Raw genomic sequence first — 24,337 nt, 5'->3', positions numbered from 1 at the left:
CAATACTCCAGCTTTAACCTGTTTTAATTCTGTTCTATTAGAGCTGATCTACAGCTAAATACTATTATTCTAGACAAACAAAATATAGCAATACCATAACCTCAAGTGATAGAAACTTTATTTGGAACCAAAATTCTTGAAAAATTTGTGTTAAAGTTACATTAGACAATACTAACCAATTCAAAAAATATATTAAACATCCAACTTTTTCATAAAAAAAAAACATGAAAGCAAAGCATTTACTATACCTGATTTAGTTAATATCACAAGTAAATTAGTTTTTGTCCTCAATAACTTTTTAAAGTCTTTAAAATCTTCAACATGTGAAACTAAATTTTGACTTTTCTTAGATGCTGCCACTGCCACACAGGTCTAGAAAGAAATAGAAAAAAAGGTTCTTAGCAATGGAACAAAAAAAAGTTAAATTTAATGCTTCCAGTACAACATCATTAGCAAGTTGATTAAAAAAATTAAATAGCATATTGAGATTTTGTGTGATGTACATAGTCTTTTTCTCTTTCACAAGTAGCATGTGATCCACATACCCCAGAATGGCTGTAGCTTAATAACTGAAACAAGTGAAAGATAAAAGAAAAAAGATAATAAAAAAAAAATCAGTAATATTTCATCTACAAGGGATTTTCTGTGAGAGATGGCCAATCCATGAGGCTTTGGATGATTAAAAATAGCAGATTACACCTCCATCCCAAATTATTCAAAACACACTTTGTATTTGATCTTCAGGCAGTAAAAAGCATCTGTCAATCACAACTTTTTGCCAGTCAGTTTATGGCTGAAATTCTTATGCGTTATATACAGTTATGTTTTTTTAAACTTTTGTGAACATTTGCAGGTTTTTTCAAACAATATATCTTGTTTTTACATTGCCCATTGCAGTGCAAAAGACAATAAATGAAAAGAATAAACAGAGAATATAGTAAGTATAAATTCAATAAGCAGTGGGAAAATAAGATCTTATTTACATTATGACCTTCAGGAAAACTGTTGTGCATTGTTTGCAAAAGTAGTTTTTACACATGACAGATGTGTTCATTATAGACATGAAAAAATGTAACAACAGACAAAAGCAGAAGGAATGCTTGGATCAAAGGTAAGGGAAAATATATGAGAAGGATAAAAAGAGAAAATACATTTGCTGAAAGAACTTAGAAAGTTTGATAATTGAAGAAGAGTTATGAGAGTGATTTAATGTTGGCCAAAAGGCCCAGACTTTCTCTGGTGGAGAAGAAACTGTTTGACAATTTTTGCAAAATAAGAGATATTGAAAGAAAAGTAGAAATTTTTGTCATAATAAGAAATAATATTTGTCTCTTTTTATAGGAACAAAAGGGATTATAGGATTGCAAAAAGAAGTGCTCAAATGTAAATGAGACAATATATAAAACTGAAAGGCATATTTTAAATATTTTATTTTCTTTGGCACTCTATGTCTTTATTTATTCACAAACCACACTGTATTGGTACATAAAATTATGAAGTGTCAAGTTCAATCCTACAGTGTAACATTGACCAGATAATTTCCAAATGCAACCTTACAAGCAAGTACCAATGAATAAAATAAAATGTGCGGGTGGCACGTAAAAAGCACCCACTACACTCACAGAGTGGTTGGCGTTAGGAAGGGCATCCAGCTGTAGAAACACTGCCAGATCTGACTGGGTCTGATGAAGCCTTCCAGCTTCACAGACCCCAGTTGAACCGTCCTAGATGGAAAACGGACGCTAAATGATGATGATGATGATGATGTTCCTCTGTCCCCTTCTTTTCTATTCACCTTGTGCTTTGAGGGGACACTTCATTATCACTATTTCTCACTTTGCAGCTCCTACTGATTATTCCCTCTCTTCTATGTGAGTAGCTATGTAGCTCTTCTATAAGTGCCTGCTCTTCCACCCCAACCTTACCCCTACCCTACCTTATGCTTTAATGCCTCATCTTCTTGTATAAACTGGCCCCTCCCCAAAGGGGTTCATAGTCTTGTAAACTGCATAGCAACCTCACTAGTGCCAGTGGCACAAAAAAAAAGCACCCAGTAGATGTTGTTAAGTGGTTGGTATTAGGAAGGGCATCCAACTGAAGAAATCATACCAAAACAAGCACTGGAGCTCAATACGATCCTTGGATCCAATGAATCCTGATGATAATTACAGTGATGATAATGATAATGATGATGGTGGTGATGATGACAAACACAATTTTACATCCAATCATCTGTACTTTTTTGAGTGAATGGATTTTACAAACTGGAATAGATTCTGCTACAAAAATTCCTGCTGCAACTAGATAGCTTTTCTTGTTGATAAACATTTAACTACTAAGAACACACTTAAAGTTATGGGATGTAAATATTTGCATAAATGATAATACAAGCCTTTGTTAGATAAAAGAATATGTACATGATTGCTGATAAACATTTCCAGAATATAGCTCTTACAAATAAACAGGATAAACAAGAGCCACATTACATATTAATTCATTTTGATTTCCATCCTTTATAGTACAGATAACCAGAAAAAAAAATAGTTTCCTTTGGTTCAGATACCACTACTAAACTGATCCTCCTACTTGAATTAATAAATCAGAATATGACCATTCTTCTGTCATTATTGAGTAGGAACTTCTTGAAAATTTAGCCTTTCCAAACAAATGTATAGGTCCATAAGCTTCTTTATTGCTTTCAGATTTCACCACAAGACTAGCAAGTTCAGAGGAAAGGGCAAGTTGATTACATTGACCTCAGTGCTCAAGTGTTACTTATGTTATCAACTCCAGAAGGATGACAAGCAAAGCCAAACCTCAGCAGAATTTGAACTCATAATGTAAAGACAATAAAAAACGTCAATAAGCATTTGCCTGGCATGCTAGCAATTCTGCTAGCTCACCACCTAATATAAGCTTCTTTATTATTAGTTAGTCAAACAAAGGATTCCCTAGAGTGATTTGACTAGACAGATCTGGCTGGTGTTAATCACAAGTCTGATCAAGATGCAACTATGAATGCACACTAATAACATATAGATTACAGAATATTCTAATGTTAAAAAATAATAGTAAACTATTTTTTCATAAAAGTTAGTTAGAAGCTGAACTAAACATTGTCATGGGCCACTGAACTTGCAGACCATACCTTTGATAGTATTGGATGAGTGTCTTCTTTTCTTTTGGAGTAATTCCAGTGCTAAATCCCTGTTGATAGTGGTAAAGGTATGATATATAGCACTGCTCTCTCTCTCTCTCTCTCTCTCTCTCTCTCTCTCTCTCACACACACACACACACACACACACATACTCTCTCTCTCCTCATATCTATCTGTCTATCTATCTATATAACTGATGAAGGAAACGGAAGATTCAGCATGATGGTTGTTTCAATGTATCCTGCATTTGTCTCATAGGGGCAGGACATTGTGCATCTAGTTGTGTTACATCAATCAGTGCAGGCTGTGTCACTTCAGCTGCTTGGTGTAAAAGAAGATATCCCACTAGGTCTTTATAGTACTTTGTGTCCATGATGGCAACAGTGCTCCCTATTTTCTTGTAAGTCCAGTAGGTTCTTCCATACATGCTTTGTAACGTTTGATTTAATGTTTCTATGTTCAATTTTCCCAAAGGGCAAATTCATAATGTATTCACAGTAGGAATCTAGTGCTTTATTTGGGAAAAAATTGCTTTTGTTTCTGGCTAATGATTTGTCCTCATCATTAGAGTTGTTGATGGGGTATTCAGCAGAATTCTGCAATGTCATTTTTCAGTTCGGGGAAGTTTGGTCTTTGTGGTGTAGGTGCAAACCTCAGTCCCTTACTTAGAATTTCTATTTGGGTGTCAGTTAATGGCTTTTTCAAGAGGTTAATTACCTTTGGTTTCTTGTGTAGTGGGGGTGGAACGCATGTCCTGGTATTTCTGTCCTTGTGCTAAAAAGGTAAGTTACTTTGAGTGTAGTTAATATTTGTTGTTGGTCTGATTTGAGTGGATTTGTAGGGTCGTTTTTGATGGTAAGTGTGTTGAAGAGGGCTGGGTCAACTGTAGTTTCCATTATGCTGCAGTCCGGTTGGGGTTCTGAGTAATCTGGGTGGTTTGGGTGGGTCTCTTCCAAAGGCCATCGTATTTATGCTATAATGATTGTGGTTATATTTTATTAAGGGCCCTGATATAGCTCTCAGTAATCTGGGCGTACCTCTTCCAAAGTATAAAGTGTTTGTGTTATAAGGTTGGTTTATGTCATTTCTGGATTTGGATTTGTGAAAGAAAGTTTGGGGAATGTTTGTGTTGTGGTTGGGTGTGGTTTTTCTTTGATTGTAGTTGGGTGTATCTGGTTTGGGTTGGGAGAATTGTGTTTGTGGGTTAGGTGTGTTACGATTGACAGTTTGATTGTTTCTGTAGGGCTTCATGTTTTGTTATGTTTTTTGATGAAGGGGTTGTCTGTGGTATGTATTTTTTTAAATTTCTCTTTGTATTTAAGGAGCCACATCTCCCACTTTTCCCATCGTTAGAGAGATATAAGTTCTGCCCATTTAATAAATACTTTTAACCCTTTAATGTTCAGATAACTCTGTTAAATATAATGCTTTTTCACTCAAATTGTTTTGAATTAATCACGCATTATCTCATAGCTTTGAGGTTTCAATGATGTGATTATATATTTTTAGAATGTCTATGTAGGTTAGGTGTGAGAGATTAGATATGGCCAGTTTGAATATAAAACATGTAGAATATTTGGGCCAGATATGGCCAGTTTAAACACTTGGCAGGAACCCACAGGTTTTTTTTAGACAATTGACAACTACTACCCCTCTCTTTCTCTCTAACACCACAAACTCTATACCAAATTATTTACTAACAACCTATGTTTAAAGACTTTATGGGAAAACTCCAGACATGTTCTAATCACCAAACAGAAGATAAATACAAACTGCTTTTACTTCAAATTACAATTTTTTTTTAATATTCAATAAGATGAATTTCATCATCGAAACCATTAATATTTTATATTTCCTATAAATATAAACAAAATTTTAAAATCATTTTATTAATTTCTTTCTAAATTAGAATGTCTTAAATATACCTCCGTGCTGTTTCCACCTCTATCTTTTATATATATTTATATATATATTTGTGTGTGTGTGTTATCAGGAATATATGCTATTTGCATACATGAACATTAAGGCAATTAATACACATTAAGGCAATTAATATCAATTATAAAATGTTGGAGCATCCAAAACAAAATTAAAGGAAAAAATTGACAGAAAGGCTACAAAAACGACTTAGCAAATCAAGATATGGAACAGGAGTCGAAAAAATGAAAATAAAAAACTTTCAAGAGCCAACTTAAGGATATGTACTGATAACAAAGTCTGATTGTTTAACCAGCAGTAGGCAAAACAATTCAAACTTTCCAACACCACTTCCCCTTCAATCCCAAAGCCCCTACCCAACTCATGCAAAACATTATCTAAGTATCACTATACTGAAGGTCAATTCACTTTAAATATTCCAAGAAACAATATATGCTTAATTTTCACAAAATATAAACATCATCCATTCTGGTGTCACACATAAAGCACCTGTGTTTATACCATACAAAAAGCACTTGTGCTGGTGCCACATGTAAAGTACTGGTGCCATGTAAAAAGCAGCAGTAAACACTGTAACGTATTGGGTGTTAATAAGGGCATCCAGCTGTAGAAACCTTGCCAAAACAGACAATTAGAGACTAATGCAGCTCTCCAGCTTACCAGCTCCAGTCAAACTGTATAACCCATGCTAGAATAGAAACTGGACATTAAATGATAAGGATGATGATGATATCAATTCAACTGTAGCTAATTTTTTGCTTTATAATTTGAAACACTAACCAGCAAGAGAAAAATTAGCAACCTTCATTGGACACTAAACTCTGCTTGTGAAGATCTGTTGAGGGAAGTGGAATCAAAATTGAAATCAAATTTGATGACTGGCATACGCGCTAGTGGAGCGCTAAGAGCACCATCCGAGTGTGATTGTTGCCAGAGCAGCTGACTGGCTTCCGTGCCGGTGGCACGTAAAAAGCACCTTTCGAGTGTGATCATTACCAGAGTCGCCTTACTGGCACTTGTGCAGGTGGTACGTGAAAAAACATTTGAGCGAGGTCGTTGCCAGTGCCACTGAACTGGCTCCTGTGCAGGTGGCATGTAAGAAACACCATTTGAGCATGACCGTTGCCAGTACTGCCTGACTGGCCCTCATGCCAGTGGCACGTAAAAGCACCCACTACACTCTCTGAGTGGTTGGCATTAGGAAGGGCATCCAGCTGTAGAAACTCTGCCAGATTAGATTGGAGCCTGGTGCAGCCACCTGGCTTACCAGTCCTCAGTCAAATCATCCAACCCATGCCAGCATGGAAAGCGGATGTTAAATGATGGTGATGATGATGATGATGATGATGATGATGATGCAGTGGTTTAAGCCTGAAAATATACTGATTTGAAGCAATATTAATGTGAGGAACAATTTCTGGTCATTTGAAAAAAACTAATAAATTTCAGTTTTTAGGTTGAGGAAGAGGGATGTTTTGATGATTTTTTTTCTTTCTTAAATGCACAGAAAATGTGAAGTAAACTTTTTAAAGAAACAGAAAACATACTGCCAGGATAATAACAATATTAATTTTTTTTTAAGTGGCACACAACTGATATACCCTAGACCTAACAACACTGGTTTCAAATTTTGGTACACGGACAGCAATTTTGGGGGAGGGCGTAAGTTGATTATATTGACCCCAGTGGTCAACTGGTACTTGCTTTACTGACCCCGAAAGGATGAATGGTAAAGTCGACCTCAGTAGAATTTGAACTTGGAACATAAAGACAGACGAAATGCCACTAAGCATTTTGCCCAATGGGCTAACTATTCTTCCAGTACACTGCCTTAACAACAACAACAACAATAATGATGATGATGGTTTCAAATTTTGCCACAAGGACAGCCATTTTGAAGGAGGGGACGAGTCGATTACATTGATTCCAGTGCTCAACTGGTACTTATTTTATCAACCCCAAAAGGATGAAAGACAAAGTTGACATTGGTGGAATTTGAACTCAGAATGTAAAAATAGGTAAATACTACTAAGCATTTCATCCAGCTCACCACCTTAATAATAATAATAGTAATAATAATAATAATAATAATAATAATAATGGTTTCAAATTTTTGCACAAGGTCAGCTATTTTAAGAGTAAGAGTAGGGGGTTAGTTGATTACATCCACCCTAGTGTTCAACTGTTTTTTATCATTATATTGAACTTCAAAGGAAGAAAGGCAAAGTTAACCTCAGAAGAATTTGAATTCTGACAGGATAACAATTCTGTTGAATCAACACTAATAATAATAGTGATGATTTCAAATTTTGGCACAAAGCCAGCAACATAGTGGGTAGGGTTAAGTCAATAACAGCGATCCCAGGACTCAAATGGTACTTATTTTATCGACCCTGAAAGGATGAAAGGCAGAGTCAACCTTGGTGGAATTTGAATTCAGAACGTAAAGACGGACAAAATGCCACTAAGCGTTTTGCCCACGATGCTAACTATTCTGCCATCTCACCACCTTACAATAATAATAAAAATAATAATAATAAAGACCTGGAACTTTGTGAGGAAGAGGACGGTTAATTGCACTGATCCCAGTATTTGGCTGGTACTTAATTTATCAACCCTGAAAGGATGAAAGGCAAAGTTGACCTTGACAGAATTTGAACTCAGAACATAAAAATGGATGGAAAAAGCTGCTAAGCATTTTAGTCAATGCATTAACAAATCTGCCAGCTCACCACCATAATAATAATAATAATAATAATAATAACCAGCAGGTGACAACATGTCTCTAAAAGAAATGAAGAAACTTTCAAAATACAAGGACCTGGAAATAGAGGTAACTCGAATGTGGAATCTAAAAACAGAAATGATTCCTATCATAGTAGGTGCATTAGGTATGATAAAAAAATATTCAAACAAATACATAACAAAAACACCAGGAAAAAATTGCACTACTGAGCACTGCACACATCCTACGCAAAACACTTTCAATACAGTAACCATCAGAGCGTCACAACAAATCACAGCACATACCAAAGGCACACAGAGCTGTGCTCAGTAGTGAAGTGAAAGCACGCAATAAAAATAAAACTACTAAATAATAATAATAATAATAATAATAATAATAATAATAATAATGGTTATTGTATGGAAAGTGTTCTGCGTAGGATGTGTGCAGTGCCTAGTAGTGCAATTTTACACATATAACATACAGAAAATTGTACTACTAGGCACTGCACACATCCTATGCAGAACACTTTCCATACAATAAGCATCAGAGCATCACAACAAATCACAGCACATACTCAAGGCACACAGAGCTGTGCTCGGTAGTGAAGTGAAAGCACGCAATAAAAATAAAACTACTGAATAATAATAATAATAATAATAATAATAATAATAATAATAATAATAATAATAATAATAATAATAATAATTTCTCTTATAAGCAAAAGGCCTGAAATTTGGGGGGAGGAAGCTAGTTAGTTACATCAACCCATTGCATGACTGTTACTCATTTTATCAACACTGAAAGGATGAAACACAAAGCCAACCTTGGCAGAATTTGAACTCAGAATATAAAGACTGACAAAATGTCGCTAAGTATTTTATCTGGCATACCAATGAGTCTGCCTGCTTGCCACATTAACAACAACAACAACAACAGCAGCAGTAGCAACAACGGTAGCAGTTTTTCAGACGTACACTGAAATCTCTATTATAGTAGACAACAATCGTTGCAATACATCAAGGTTTCAAGAGAAAATCAGACTATTAAAGCAGTTTTAAACAATGCCTTGTGAATCATCCGGCAACAAAAGAATTCTAACAACAAAACAACTCTGAATGAGCTGACTGAAGTACAATCACTGTACTTCAAATGGTACTTCATCTACTTCTATTATAGATGCATTTACAGACAGTGTATCTTTCTTTTCAGTCTAAATGTAATTCTCTGCATATGCATTGCACAATGCTAGCGTAAGTTAGTAGATAAAACAACAGTTTTCCTTCATGCATTCTAGGACAAGAACTAATTGTTGCTACGACTACTAGCATGGTGTACTGCTGATGCGACAGCAGATACTTAGTGAAAGCATCTGTGGTCCATTTCAGTTCGTATTCGGAACCATTTGACTTAATTTACAGATAAATAAAAGAGAAGTATCACTGTCACAGTATCACTTTCAAATTCTTCATTTTAATGTTATAAACCCAATTTACATATCTGTATTACTATTACAACTATTACAATCATTCAAGTGTGGTGAAGCAGAAAAAAAAATATCACAAAACATAAGCACTTCACACAAATTGTAAACAATTTTTACTCAAGTATATTTTTGCTCTGTGAAATGTCTATCTGCTGAAGAAATAGCAACGGTCACTGAACAATGTGAAAAAAATACAGAAAGGCTTCAGGATTAGATGGAACTGCAGAAGAAATGCTAAAAACAAATAACCATAGGTGTAGGAGTGGCTATGTGGTAAGTAGCTTGCTTACGAACCACATAGTTCTGGGTTCAGTCCCACTGCGTGGCACCTTGGGCAAGTGTCTTCTACTATAGCCTCAGGCCGACCAAAGCCTTGTGAGTGGATTTTGTAGACGGAAACTGAAAGAAGCCCGTCACATATATGTATATATGTGTGTGTCTGTGTTTGTCCCCACCCCCAACATCGTTTGACAACCAATGCTGGCATGTTTACGTCCCCGTAACTTAGCGGTTCAGCAAGAGAGACCGATAGAATAAGTACTAGGCTTACAAAGAATAAGTCCTGGGGTTGATTCATTCAACTAAAGGCAATGCTCCAGCATGGCCATGGTCAAATGACTGAAACAAGGTAAAAGAGTAAAGAGTATTGGTTTCAAACTTTGACAAAAGATCAATAATATCAAGGGAGGGGGTGAATTGATTACATCAACCCCAGTGTTGAACTAGCATTCACTTTATCAACCCTGAAAGGATGAAAAGCAAAATCGACCTCAGCAGAATTTGAACTCAGAATGTAAAGGTGGACGAAATGCTGCTAAGCCACACAGCCTTGCCTATGTCTATGTGTAGACATGATTATCATCATCATCATTTAATGTCCCCTTTCAATGGTTTGATCGGAGCTAATAAGGCCGATGCCACACCAAGTTCCATTGTCTGTTGTGGTATGGTTTCTATGGCCGGATGTCCTTCCTAATGCCAACCACTCTACAGAGTTTACCAGGTGCTTTTTATGTAGCACTAACACCAGTGCTTTTAATATGCCGCTAGCACCAGTGCTGTTCTGCAAGGAAATTGAAGAAAATGATCCCATTACATATTGAATCAGTGGCTTTCCTCACTTTCACCATCAAAATGCTGTAGTTCAAAGATGGTGACATGTAACCCAATAACAATATTGTTCATAAATTGTGATATAAAAAAAATAACAAGAAATAAACTATTACAAAACTCTGATTACATAGGTTACAATATCTGATATAGAGTGCTTCAATCTTCCGCAGTCAAATATCAATGCAAATATGTAATCTTGTAAGGTTAATACAATATTTATTCGTAACAACAACTGAGGAAAATTTTCAATGGTTTTAGAGCAGCTTCTAAAATAAAAAAAAAATGAAATTATCTTGTCAGAAAAACATATTACTATTAATACTGATTTATAAGGTAGACACAAAGTCTTTGATTTATAGGAAGGAGAGAATTTCAATGTTGCGATATTCATGCCTACCTCCGAAACAGTATTACAAATTATGTGAAGCAAATAATATATAGGTGCAGGAGTGGGTGTGTGGTAAGAAGCTTCCTTCTCAACCACATGGTTCCAAGTTCAGTCCCACTGCATGGCACCTTGGGCAAGTGTCTTCTACTATAGACTCAGGCCAACCAAAGCCTTGTGAGGGGATTTGGTAGACAGAATCTGAAAGAAGCCCATCGTGTTATATATATATATATATATATATTTTCACTCTCGATAAATTTATCCCTTTTTTGTGTCCCTAGCACTTGGCATCTTTATTTAGGAGCCCTTAATTATATTTCTACATGAATAATATTTTTCTATATGAATAATATTTTGTCTAATGACTAATTCGTCCTTTGTGCTGAGCCACTGGTACAAATCTATATTATTACCCTTTTGATTATATTCATACATATATATATATATATATGTGTGTGTGTGTGTGTGTATGTATGTATGTATGTGTGTGTGCATGTATATGTATGTATATATATATATATATATATATATATATATATATATATATATAAAACCATATGTATGTGTGTGTGTGTGCATGTATATATATATATATATAACCATGTGCATGTCTTTATGTCTGTTGTTGTCCTTCTGTCACTCTTGACATCCGGTGTTGGTGTGTTTATGTCCCCGTAACTTAGCGGTTTGGCATAAGAGGCAAACAGAATAAATACCAGGCTTAAAAAGATAAGCACTGGGGTCAATTTCTTCAACTACAAACTATTTAAGGTAGTGCCCCAGTCAAATGCCTGAAACAAGTAAAAGCTAAAAGATATATATGTATAGAAAATATAAGGATAAAATCTATATAAGATTTTATCAAGTAACCAGTGTGTAAACCAATTAAGGAAAAAAATTAATACACGGTATCTAATTTTATTATATATAAAATACACTACAATATCATGGGCTATTACTGCATGTAAAAGCCACATGTTTTGATAGGACTCACAAGTCAAACTACTTCAATAAGTATACACACATCGATGCCGGTGAGTGTGCCAGTGGCATGTGAAAAATCAGCGAGATCATTGCCAGTGCCGCTGAACTGGCTCCTGTGCAGGTGGCACGTAAAAAAACACCATTTGTGCCAGTGGCATGTAAAAGCACCCGCTACACTCTCGAGTGATTGGCGTTAGGAAGGGCATCCAGCTGTAGAAACTCTGCCAGATCAGATTGGAGCCTGGTGCAGCCTTCTGGTTTGCCAGTCCTCAGTCAAATCGTCCAACCCATGCTAGCATGGAAAGTGGATGTTAAATGATGATGATGATGATATATAAGCACAGGAATGGCTGTGGTAAGTAGCTTGCTTCCCAACCACATGGTTCTGGGTTCAATCCCACTGCATGGCACCTTGAACAAGTGCCTTCTACTATAGCCTTGGGCCAACCAAAGCCTTATGAGTGGATTTAGTAGACGGAAACTGAAAGAAGTCTGTTGTGTATATGTGTGTGTGTCTGTGTTTGCTCCCCCCCCCCAACATCGCTTGACAACTGATGCTGGTGTGCTTACATCCCCATACCTTAGCAGTGAAGGCGCATGGCTCAGTGGTTAGAGTGTCGAGCTTACGATCGTGAGGTTGTGAGTTTGAATCCCGGACCGGGCTGCATGTTGTGTTCTTGAGCAAGACACTTTATTTCCCGTTGCTCCAATTCACTCAGCTGTAGAAATGAGTTGTGACATCACAGGTGCCAAGCTGTATCAGCCTTTGCCTTTCCCTTAGATAACACTGCTGGCGTGGAGAGGGGAGACCAGTATGCATGGGCGACTGCTGGTCTTCCATAAACAATCTTGCCCGGACTTCTGCCTCGGAGGGTAACTTTCTAGGTGCAATCCCATGGTCAGTCATGACCAAAGGGGGTCTCAGCAACTTAGCAGTTCGGTAATATAGACCAATAAAATAAGTACTAGGCTTACAAAGAATATGTGCTGGGGTCGATTTGCTTGACTAAAGGTGGTGTACCAGCATCAAAACAAGTAAAATAAAAAAAAGAATATAGATATATAATTCAATTTTTGTCTACCAAATCCACTCACAAAGCTTTGGTTCTCCTGCACTAAAGTAAAAAGCACTTGTGAAAGGTGCAACACAGTGAGATTGAACCTGAACCCACCTGGTCGGGAAAGGAAGCTCTCAACCGCACAGCCACACATGTTGGTATGCACACTACCAAAAGTTTGTATATGACATTTAAACTAATCAAGTTACTAAATACACAAAATCACTAAATCATTATGTGATTATATGTTTACGTAAACATCTTAATGTGAATTATGCAATTAACATAGTAATAATGTACTTAAAGGAATAACAGAACTCAAGATACAGTCAGCAGAAATAAAGTTTTTGTTTAACCCTTTAGCGTTCAGATTATTCTATCAAACATAATGCTAATTGATTATTGATTTGAATTAATCATGCATTATCTCATATCTTCAAGATGTTGATGGTGTAATTACCTAATGTAGAATAGCATTGTAGGGTAGGTGTGAGAGCCTGGATCTGGTCAGTTTGAACATAAAACAGATTAAATATTTTGGCCGAATATGGCCGGTTTAAATACTAAAGGGTTAATTTGAAGTAAGACAGTGAGTAAATGTAAAGAGAACAGATAATTTCAAAATTTGCTAATCTCAAGGGGACTGTCAAGAAAGATGGAGAAGGAACAGTAGATATAAACAGAATATCCAAAGCCCAGAGAGCATTCCACAATGTAATAGGGTATGGAGAAGCAAAGGTATAGGCCACAAAATGAAGCTGAAGCCATTCAAGATATTGGCCTGGCCGGTATTACTCTCATCATCACCATCATCATCATCGTTTAACGTCCGTTTTCCATGCTAGCATAGGTTGGACGGTTCGACCAGGGTCTGGGAAGCCAGGAGGCTGCACCAGGCTCCAGTCTGATCTGGCAGTGTTTCTACAGCTGGATGCCCTTCCTAATGCCAACCACTCCGTGAGTGTAGTGGGTGCTTTTTACATGCCACCAGCACAGGTGCCAGGGGAGGCTGGCATCTGCCATGATCGGTTGGTGCTTTTTATGTGCCACTGGCACAGAAGCCAGTCAAGGCGGCGCTGGCATTGGCCACACTCCATGATAGTAATAATAATGGTTCCGTATTTGGCCCAAGGTCAGCAATTGGGGAAGGTGGGGACAGTCAACACTACTGACCCCAATACTTGACTGGTACTTTGTTCTACCAATTGAAAAAGCAAGAAGACAAAGATGACATCAGTGAACATCATCACAATGGAGTGACGAAAATGGAAGAAAAAAAAATAGACAGCTTCCAATTCACATGCTTAGAGAGAATACTTGACATCAATTGGCAACAGAGAGTCTGAAATGATGCAGTTGTGACGACAGCAGGCAGCAACAGGATCAGTGATGAAATAAGACCCAGAATCTGGAATTGGCTCGGACACATCCTCAGATAAAATCAAGGAAGTAATTGTATGGCAGCACTGGAGTGGCAGCCTGAGGGAAAAAGAGCAGAAGGGCACCTTAAAACCACATGGTAAAGGACCATAGACAAGGGAAGGAGACAACAGGGGTGGAGAACTGGTATGAGACCAGAACAGTGCTAGGTAACAGAGCTGGTTGGAGAGATCATGTTACAGCCTTATGTGCCTCATGGCACAGAGAGAGGTAAAGAGTATAGCCATAGGATTGCACCTAGAAAGTTAACCTCCAAGGCACAAGTCTGGGCAAGGTTGTTTTATGGAAGACCAGCAGTCACCCATGTACACCAGCATCCCCTCTCCACCCCACCAGTGTCATCCAAGGGAAAGGCAAAGGCCAATACAGCTTGGCACCAGTGACGTTGCAACTCATTTCTACAGCTGAGTGAACTGAAGCAATGTGAAATAAAGTGTCTTGCTCAAGAATACAACATACAGCCTGAGCTGGGAATCAAACTCACTTCCTCATGATTGTGGGCCCAATGCTCTAACTACTAAGCCATGCACCTTCAACTAACTATTAGATAATGCTTTTAGGTTAGACATGGCTTAAGTCACTAGTTGCCAATATCAGTCTTGCATGAGCTGGGTAACCTACAATGTACCTTACAGTAACCCACTTCAAGTTCAGTTGCTTATATTCACAGCTATGATTCATGTTCTAACCAAAGCCCTTTTATCTTTGGTGTCCAATCCAACTGTGTGATATCTTGGGCAAGTGTCTTCTACTATAACCCTAGACTAATCAAAGCCTTACGGGTAGATTTGGAGGGCAGAACCTGAAAGAAACCCAACCCATCATGTCTGAGTGTATGTGTGTGTGTGTGTGTGTGTGTGCGTGTGTGTGTGTGTGTGTGTGTGTGTGTGTGTGTTTGTGGTTGTATGGCTAATTTCATCTTTCCCTCATCTACATGTGTGTTTTGTTTGCTAGTTTGTAAACAAGAGGTTCGTTCAGTGTTGTTTGTGTCCAGTTCTCCACTTAAGCAATGCCGGGGTTGTTTTGTTTGTTTGTTTGTTTGCTTTTTTTTTTGTTCACTAGATTATTACCCCACTTGGAAACAGGTTGCAACTGGTGACATGAAGAGTGTCAGCTGTAAAAAAATTTTGCCCCAATAAGTTTACTTCTGACACAAGCACTCATGGAAAAGTAGACAATAAAACAATGTGCGTTCTCTGAAGGGAAAACATGGCTTATTATATATATATATATATATATATATATACAGCAGATTGAACAACTACAAAGTAGCTTCCATGATGACAACAACCACCGCACATTGATATTAATTTGAAATGTTAATATGTGAAAAGTGCTACGATCTAGCAGTGAATTCCCAATACTACACGGCCAAACCAATATCTACTCTACCAGCTAACTTGTGAGAAATGTCGACCCAAATCTCCTTCAAATTATACTCTACTGTCCTAGCCCTGTAGCATTCAGATTATCATGTCAAATGTAATGCTTGTTTATTCACATTGTTTTGAATTGCTTGTGCATTACCTCATAGCTTCAAAATTTCAATGATGTTATTGCTTATTTTTAGAATGACATTGTAGAATAGGTGTGAGAGGCTGGCTGGATCTGGCCAGTTCAAGCATAGAACAGGTAGAATATTTGGGCCAGATATGACCATTTTAAGTGCTAAAGGGTTAAAAAAGAAAGAAATACGTTAGATACTATGATCTAAGATGTCCTTTCTGAAAACTGACAGGTAGGCCACCCATAAAACATCATTAATTCTGAAGGCTCTCCTTCATCAGGGTCAACAACAAGTGGAGGCGCAATGGCCCAGTTGTTAGGGCAGCAGACTCGCGGTCGGAGGATCGCGGTTTCCATTCTCAGACCAGGCGTTGTGTGTGTTTATTGAGTGAAAACACCGAGGCTCTGGCAGGGGGGGTGGTGACCCCTGTTGTACTCTTTCGCTCCAACTTTCTCTCATTCTTTCTTCCTGTTTCTTGTCCCCGACTTCCTACGCAACCGCTGAGCCTGGATGCGCATTCATCCATCCGTCGATGCTCTTGGTGTCGGGGGTTGACCTGCTTTCTCTTCTGCGGGTCTTACGAATAGCAAAGGACTACGTTTCGGACTTCTTCCGCTACAGACAATCCTGAGGCACGATCTTGCGAGCTCTGGGACGAAGACCACTTCGCTCAACAAACAAACAAACAAACTGCAACAACAATATGTAATTTCAATTGCTGGTCAGAAACAGTTGTGTTTGTAAGAAAGACTACATCATAATTGTTCATGCTACTTTTAAAAACCGATGCCAGCATCTCTAAAATTAAAATCTAGATACAGACTGAATTAAAGTCATCATCATCACCACCTTTTAACAACCATTTTCCATGCAGACATGGGATCGATGGTGACAGGATCTGGCAAATTAGAGGTTTGTTTCATGCTCCAATGTCTGCTTTGATAAGGTTTCAACAGCTGGATGACCTTCCAAACACCAAACATTTTACAGAGTGTATTGGGTACCTCTTGGTGTGGTACAAGCACCAGTAAGGTCACCATGTAATTTGGAAGATTAAGATCCACTTTCATTGAGTGGAGCTACATTAACGAAAGAAGGAGGCAGCTTTATACTGGGTGATGAAAAGTTAAAGTATGAAGGAAGAGACTAGAACATGATTACTTACATTACACAAGTTTGGGTGGGGAAGTATGAATAAATATTTACTTCATTTTGTGTTTAAAACCTAACATCTGTTTTGAAATTAATAACAATTTGATGGTAATAGTCAAACTAAGTAGTCACCAGATTTTGATATGGTAAAGTGTTTGAAATAAATTATCTACGCATACATATTACATTAAAGGATAAGGATATAGTATACATTGATGATATCCTGTAGCCCTAAGTCAGCCCTGATCATGTAGAACTATTACTAAATGCATTCTAGTCAAGGCCATCCGGTCTCCTATTTCTATGATCACATTATCTAATACATACTTTTCTACAATGGCAGGTATAATTTGAGGGGATTTGGTTACTATTTCCAGCAGGTTTAGTAACCATATAAAGGCTTCTTGTTGGTTTGGGATACATTTATTATAATAAAATGGGTGTGCTGTGTCATCAAGAGAAATGAAATAGGAATATATTCAACAAACAACCACTCTGTCTTCATCTCCATCACCATCATTATATCTTCATTTCATGTCTCGGGGAAAAGACTGTTCTTCCTGTCTTTTCTTTGTCTGTTTCAGTGTTTACAAACAAGTGAGATGGAAAGTGATAGTATAGTAACTACAGTGCAAAATACATCGATATAGTAAGTAACAGTAGTTTAGTAATGACACTAACAGCTGTCAGCTTGCTCTAAGCGGTAGTTATCCAACCAATGAATCTAAGAGTAAAAGTATTTTTGGAAAACTAACAAAATATCCCTGACAGAGAAACCAATCTGAAAATAGCAGACAACATAGATCTTAATATATATGTAGTGAAATCTGAAAGTAGGCACACAGATTTCATGTAAATGTCAATCAGCCGTGAAAATTGATTAAATGTAGCTTGAGAGTAATGGTATCTTTTTATACTACTAATCTTTAATTAAGCTATAACACACAGATACACAGACATATATATAAAACAACCAATTTCCCTCTTGACTATAAGTATAGAATACTTCAATTTAACCACTTCCTTCTCTTATGTGACACTCTATTTCTATGTATATCAGTTATTTAAAACACTTTTAAATAAAATATTGATTCCGCTTCAGCCAAATTTCAAAGATATCGATTTTTGACAAAGGTACCAAGCTACAAGAATGGAAAGAAAGGAAATGAGATTGTGTGACATTCATGTTTTCTCAAAAGCAATAGCTATGTAAATGAAGTGAAAGGCAATGATCTTGGTTTGCCAAGTTCCTATGTCTTATGTTAACCCTTTTACTGCGGAAATAAGACACATCCACTCAAAGTTTCACTACCCTTAACTGTGGAAAATAGTTTTATACACCAGGTTGTCCCTTACTCTTTTACTTGTTTCAGTCATTTGACTGTGGCCATGCTGGAGCACCGCCATTAGTCGAGCATATCAACCCCAGGACGTATTCTTTGTAAGCCTAGTACTTATTCTATCGGTCTCTTTTGCCGAACCGCAAAGTTACGGAAATGTAAACACACCAGCATCGGTTGTCAAGCGATGTTGGGACAACCAGACACACAAACATATACACACACATACATATATATATATATATATATATATATTATATATATATATATACATATATACGACGGGCTTCTTTCAGTTTCCGTCTACCAAATCCACTTACAAGGCTTTGGTCGGCCCGAGGCTATAGTAGAAGACACTTGCCCAAGGTGCCACGCAGTGGGACTGAACCTGGAACCATGTGGTTGGTAAGCAAGCTGCTTACCACACAGCCACTTCTGTGCCTGCTGAAGAATGTTAATTATTTTTTTGATTTTTATTATTTATTATGGCCGGGTTCTCAAGTTTACAGAGGCAACAGGACTTTCTGAAAATATTAATTCTATTTTTTAGTAGAGATTTAATATCATTGCCATAATAAGCATGACATTTAATTTTGCTGTTAAAGAGTTAAAGATCTCTCATTGAATAATATTTCTGGTTAAGCAATCTCTAAAATAAGCATACATTAACCACTTAATAAATTATACTTACCAGGAAAATCACTAAACTACTTTGATTCAAATTAGAGTCTGATTTAGAATGCTGAGAAAGCAAGTGTATTTGCATAAAAACAATGTTTGTTGATCCAGTAAAAACATACATATATATATATATTCCTTCTTATATACATATGTATATATATATATATATGCGGTCAGATAACATATCAACAGGTCGAATAGTGATCGGCAGTGATGAAATAGAGGAGGTAAAGGAATATGTCTACCTGGGACAGGAAGTGTATATGTGCCGAGATATCGAAAAGGAGATCTCACGGAGAATAAGGGCCAGATGGAAGTCATTTAATGGCATAAGGGATGTGCTCAAGGGAAGGTTGGACAGGACCACCAGTGCCAACTTCATCAAAAGCACAGTTCTACCTACAATGTTATATGGTAGTGAAACATGGGCTACAACAAAGAGAGAAGAACAGAGATTGGCAACAGCTCAAAGAGCCATGGAGAGGTCAATGCTTGGAATCTTGTTGAGAGAGCACATCAGTAGCGAGGTCATCAGAGAGAAGTCCGGCGTGAGGAATGTCATCGTAGAATATACACGCAGCAAGTTTAGATGGGCTGGACACGTCGCCTGGCTCACCGATAAACGGTGGACCGGCGCAGTTGTCGAGTGGTACCCACGCGAGTGGAAACGACCACTCAGAAGGCCTCCACAACAGTCGAGTTACAATTTCAGGAGGGTGATTGGGATCACATGGATGAGAAAGGTGCGATCCAGAGAGGAGTGGATAGCATGGTGTGACCAGTGGTGTCAAATGGATGCCAGACGAACTGGTCAGTCAAGGTGATCGAGGTGATATATATATGTATATATACAATCATTTGGAGTCACAACAAATCAAGTCTGTGACATAGGTCTGATTCACAGTTGTTGCTAGCTCCATGACTCTTCTTTATTGCTACTGTTCTTAAAAAGACAAGTGTATTATGAGTGATATATTTTTCCCTATTCAAATAAGAGAGGCTTTGTGTTTTGTGCCTCTATAAAAAAATCTCAATTTATAATGTTATAAATAATGAATTCGCTATAAACAAACAACCCATTATTTATTTATATATACAAAGTTATATATATATATATATATATATATATACGTTGGTAATATTCAAGTCTGTGCCAGCAAACACACATGATATATATGTATATATATATATCATGTGTATGTGTGTGCATATATATCATGTGTATGTGTGTGTGTGTGTGTGTATGTGTGCATTTATATATATAAATATATATAAATGCACACACACACACACACACACAACTGTTCCACAGGCTGCTTCAGAAGAAATCAATAAATTGTAGTAACAATAACGCTCTAATTGCAAATGAATTAGCAGAACATATCCACCAAACAAATTCAACACATTGTGATCCATTACAGATGAGCTATAGCTGTTAATAATTAAAAAATTGCAAGAAAAAACATATACTAACACAAACCTATTCCAATCAATAAGCAATATGAATCAAAGGAGTTTTTAACAATAGTTGTTGAGAGAATATAACAGAAATAAAGAGACATCTTTGCAAGTAGCCAATCAAGTTTCTGATGTGAGTAACATGAAAGAAGTGAAATGAGTCTTAATGAGAAATGAAACTGGATATACCACAATACATACCCAAGAGATCTACAAATCTAAGTACATTCTTTTTGTTCAATTTAGCACCCAATTTTTTTCTTCTACCTCAATTCTCATTCTTATGTTCACTTTGTACCTTGGCCTCGCATTTCTCTCTTTCTTTCTTAATGGGGAAGCCATGTATTCATCTCTTCAGCAAGACACCTGCTAGTGTCCCACTACCATTTTTTCATATCCCATAATACTATAACCCTTCAGTCAAGGGGTCTTGTTTTGCAAGTACTTGCTAACCTCATCAGTGCTGATACCATGAAAAAAGTACACAGTACATTCAGTAAAGTGGTTGGTATCAGGAAGGGCATCTAACTGTAAAAACCATGCCAAAGCAGACACTGGAGTTTAGCACGCCCCACTGGCTGGTCAGTTCATATCAAACAGCTTAACCCAAGCCATTATGGAAAAGGGGACATTAAATGATGAACCGTCCATCCATCCATCCATCCATATATATATATATATATATATATACATATATATATAATATATATATATATATATATATATATAATTATTAAGTTTGAAAACAGACAGATCTAACAGATACAAATGTATCCATTAGTACTCTCCATTTGCAAACTTAATAATATTTGATATTTTATATAATATATTAATTGAAGAAATATCTCTTCAAAATACAATTTACTAAATCAGTGTATCTAGGATGTCCTCATAGTAATTATATATATATCATCATTTAATGTCCATTTTCCATGCTGGAATGCGCTGGACAGTTTGACATGGAGCTGGCCAGCTGGGGAGCTCTTCAGACTCCAATTGTCAGTTGTGGCATGGTTTCTACAGCTGGCTGGCTGACCTTCCTAATGCCAACCACTTTGCAGAGTGTGTCAGGTGCTTTTTACATACCACCAGCACAGGCACATTTATGCAGCCCTAGCATAAGTGCATTTTTATGTGGCACCAGCACCAGCCCAGAACAAGCTTGTACGTATGGACGACAGCGATTTTACTTAGCTTGACATGTCTTCTCAAGTACAGCAAATCCCAACTTCTGGTACCATGCCATTTCCTCAGTGAGGCCCAGCATCTGAGATCCTTTCTCACCACTTCATCTGTCATCCTGGTTCTATCCCTTTCACAAGTTCCTTCCACAATTAGTGCTCAGCACTTCTTTATGCAGCTGTCCTCATCCATATGCATCACATGACCAAACTAGCACAGTCATCTCTCTTGCACATAACATCTGATGCCTCTTATATCCAGATTTCCTCTTAAATCACTTACATCCTGTCTTACATGCATACTGACATTACCCATCCAGCGGAACATGCTAGCTTCATTTCTTTCAAGCCTTTGCAAGTCCTCTGTAGTGAAAGCCCATGTTTCACTGTCATGTAGCATAACAGTACATACACAGGCATCATATAATCTGCCTTTCGCTCTGAAGGAGAGGCCCTTAGTTACCAACAAAGGTAGAAACACTCAGAACTTCTTTCTCCACTGCTAACTTGGTCTGCTAGGTAACAAAAGCTATCTACAACTTCTAATGATCTGTCTGAGCATTTGAGAGGGTCTATTGTCTGCACATTTTTAGTGCTTATTGTAGCCACACATTCGCCACACATAAGATTATTTTCTCTGTTAACCTTCTTATAATGCTGTTACACCTCTCATATATCCAAAGCTTGCACTAGGTTGTCTGTCTAAAGCTTATATTGTCATCACTTAAAATCTGTTTTCCATACTGCCACAGGTTGGACAGTTTAACAGAAGCTGGCAAGCCAGAGAACTGCATCAGGCTCCAATTGTCTGTTTTGGTAAGGTTTCTATGGCTGGATGCTCTTCCTAATGCCAACCACTCTACAGAGTGTACTAGGTGCATTTTACGTGGCATTGGCACATGTGCTTTTTACATGGCTGCATGGTTAAACAGTTTACTTTGCAAACATTTCCAGATTCACCAATCTCTTAAATTTCTTCTATGTCTCAATTCAACCAATAATTTGTTGAACTTGAAAAAAAAAGACTGTCGTGTGTGTGTGTGTATGTGTGTGCGCGTGCATGCATGCATGCATGCATGCATGCATGCATGCATGTGAATGTGCAAAAGTGTTGATGCTTCATAGCTTCACTAAAGCAAGTCAGTGACTGATGTTTATATTCCTTTTTGGCATACTGAGTGGGAGCTTTGAACCTTCAAAGACCTGTGGAATGAAAAAAAAAGACCCTCATCTCAAGTTGCAGCAAGAGTAACCAGCAATAAAATGCTACCTCTAATAACTCTTCATCCAACTTATGCTAGCATGGAAAAACACATTAAACAGTGTGGGTATTTGCATTTACTTCCGCCTGAAAATCAATGTTGTATATGTCTCAAACTGAGCAGTTTGACAAATAGAGATTGATAAAAATTAATGGAAACAACATATCAATTAAAACCTTTGAAGGCTATGTGTGCTTCAGTGTGACTACAGTCCAATAAAAGAAATCAGTTGAAGAACATACATACATATAAATCTACATATATATATCATCATATATACAGTATATAAATATATATATATACAATTGCAGCGTGGAAGGTGTTTGTAAGCCATTTAAGAAACACACAAAAGCCGTTCGATTCACTTCAACATTTAAGTTTAATTTGTCAAAATATTTTCGTCGCTAAAATCCGCGACCTGTTCACTGACAAAAATTTTTGTCAGTGAACAGGTCGCGGATTTTAGTGACAAAAATATTTTGACAAATTAAACTTAAATGTTGAAGTGAATCAAACAGCTTTTGTGTGTTTCTTAAATGGCTTACAAACACCTTCCACACTGCAATTGTTTTCATTCCAGCACACGATCTCAGATCAAATCACTTGCTATGCAAGTACATCTCCGTAATATATACATATATATATTTAAGGCACATGGCTCAGTGGTTAGAGCATCGGGCTCACAATATCTAGGTGCTATCTCATGGTCATTCATGACAGAAGGGGCTCTTTTTATCATTTAGCACACACACTGGCTCTGTCCACTATGCTATGAAATCAAGAGCCAATATCATAAAGGTACAACCCACTGTTGTAAGTTGCAGAAACACTGTATGAATTAATATTTGGTTCAAGAGGTCAAATCCTTTGACAGAAAAACTCACCTCAACCAATGATATTAGCACAACATCAATATATGCTTAATCTCAGTAAATGAATGAAACGGCATCTAGCTTTTTCATTGTTCACCAGATTAAAGGATGTGAAACTGCCAAATACTATCACCTATATCGATGTGAATTAACTGATCAAGTATTTTAAAGAAAAAAAACTAAATAAATGATGCCTATGGCCACGTGTAATATCAACACTACAGAGGTTATGATACCCATATTGAATTTCAGTTGGATATAATTGAAAACTTTGACTTGATGACCTGGTCCTCATTGCAGAATCTGCAAAAGGTATACAGAGAAAAGTTCCAATGTTCTATAGTTCAAAGGTTGACTTTTCAGCCCAACAAAGATTTAACTTCTAAAGAGTACAATATTTGAGAAGTAATCTTGATCGGAATTTATAAAAAGCACAGAAAAGTACTCAAAATTGTGCGTTTAGTGCAAATATAAAACATAATCACTCCACACATCACCAAAAAAATACCATACACACTCTCCACTTCGATATGAAATTTAAGGTCGGGAAATACTTCAGCCCCACCACACTAATGTGAGTCACACCTGAGCTTT

The 24,337-nt window shown here is 37.1% G+C and overlaps 1 protein-coding gene across 2 annotated transcripts in view; it reads right to left on the bottom strand.

The window, feature by feature from the left end:
* LOC115210871 (protein disulfide-isomerase A5) overlaps positions 1 to 24,337 on the bottom strand; it is an 82,782-nt gene that overhangs the window by 54,752 nt on the left and 3,693 nt on the right. For both annotated transcript variants that reach the window (XM_029779634.2, XM_036502507.1), the window contains exon 2: positions 249 to 372. In XM_029779634.2, coding sequence (XP_029635494.1) covers positions 249 to 372 — 124 coding nt within the window. The remainder of the gene's footprint in view (positions 1 to 248; positions 373 to 24,337) is intronic.

This window comes from Octopus sinensis, linkage group LG4, assembly GCF_006345805.1.
Source record: "Octopus sinensis linkage group LG4, ASM634580v1, whole genome shotgun sequence".
In the NCBI taxonomy this organism is placed as follows: domain Eukaryota; kingdom Metazoa; phylum Mollusca; class Cephalopoda; order Octopoda; family Octopodidae; genus Octopus; species Octopus sinensis.
This window is presented reverse-complemented; position numbering and strand designations above follow the sequence as displayed.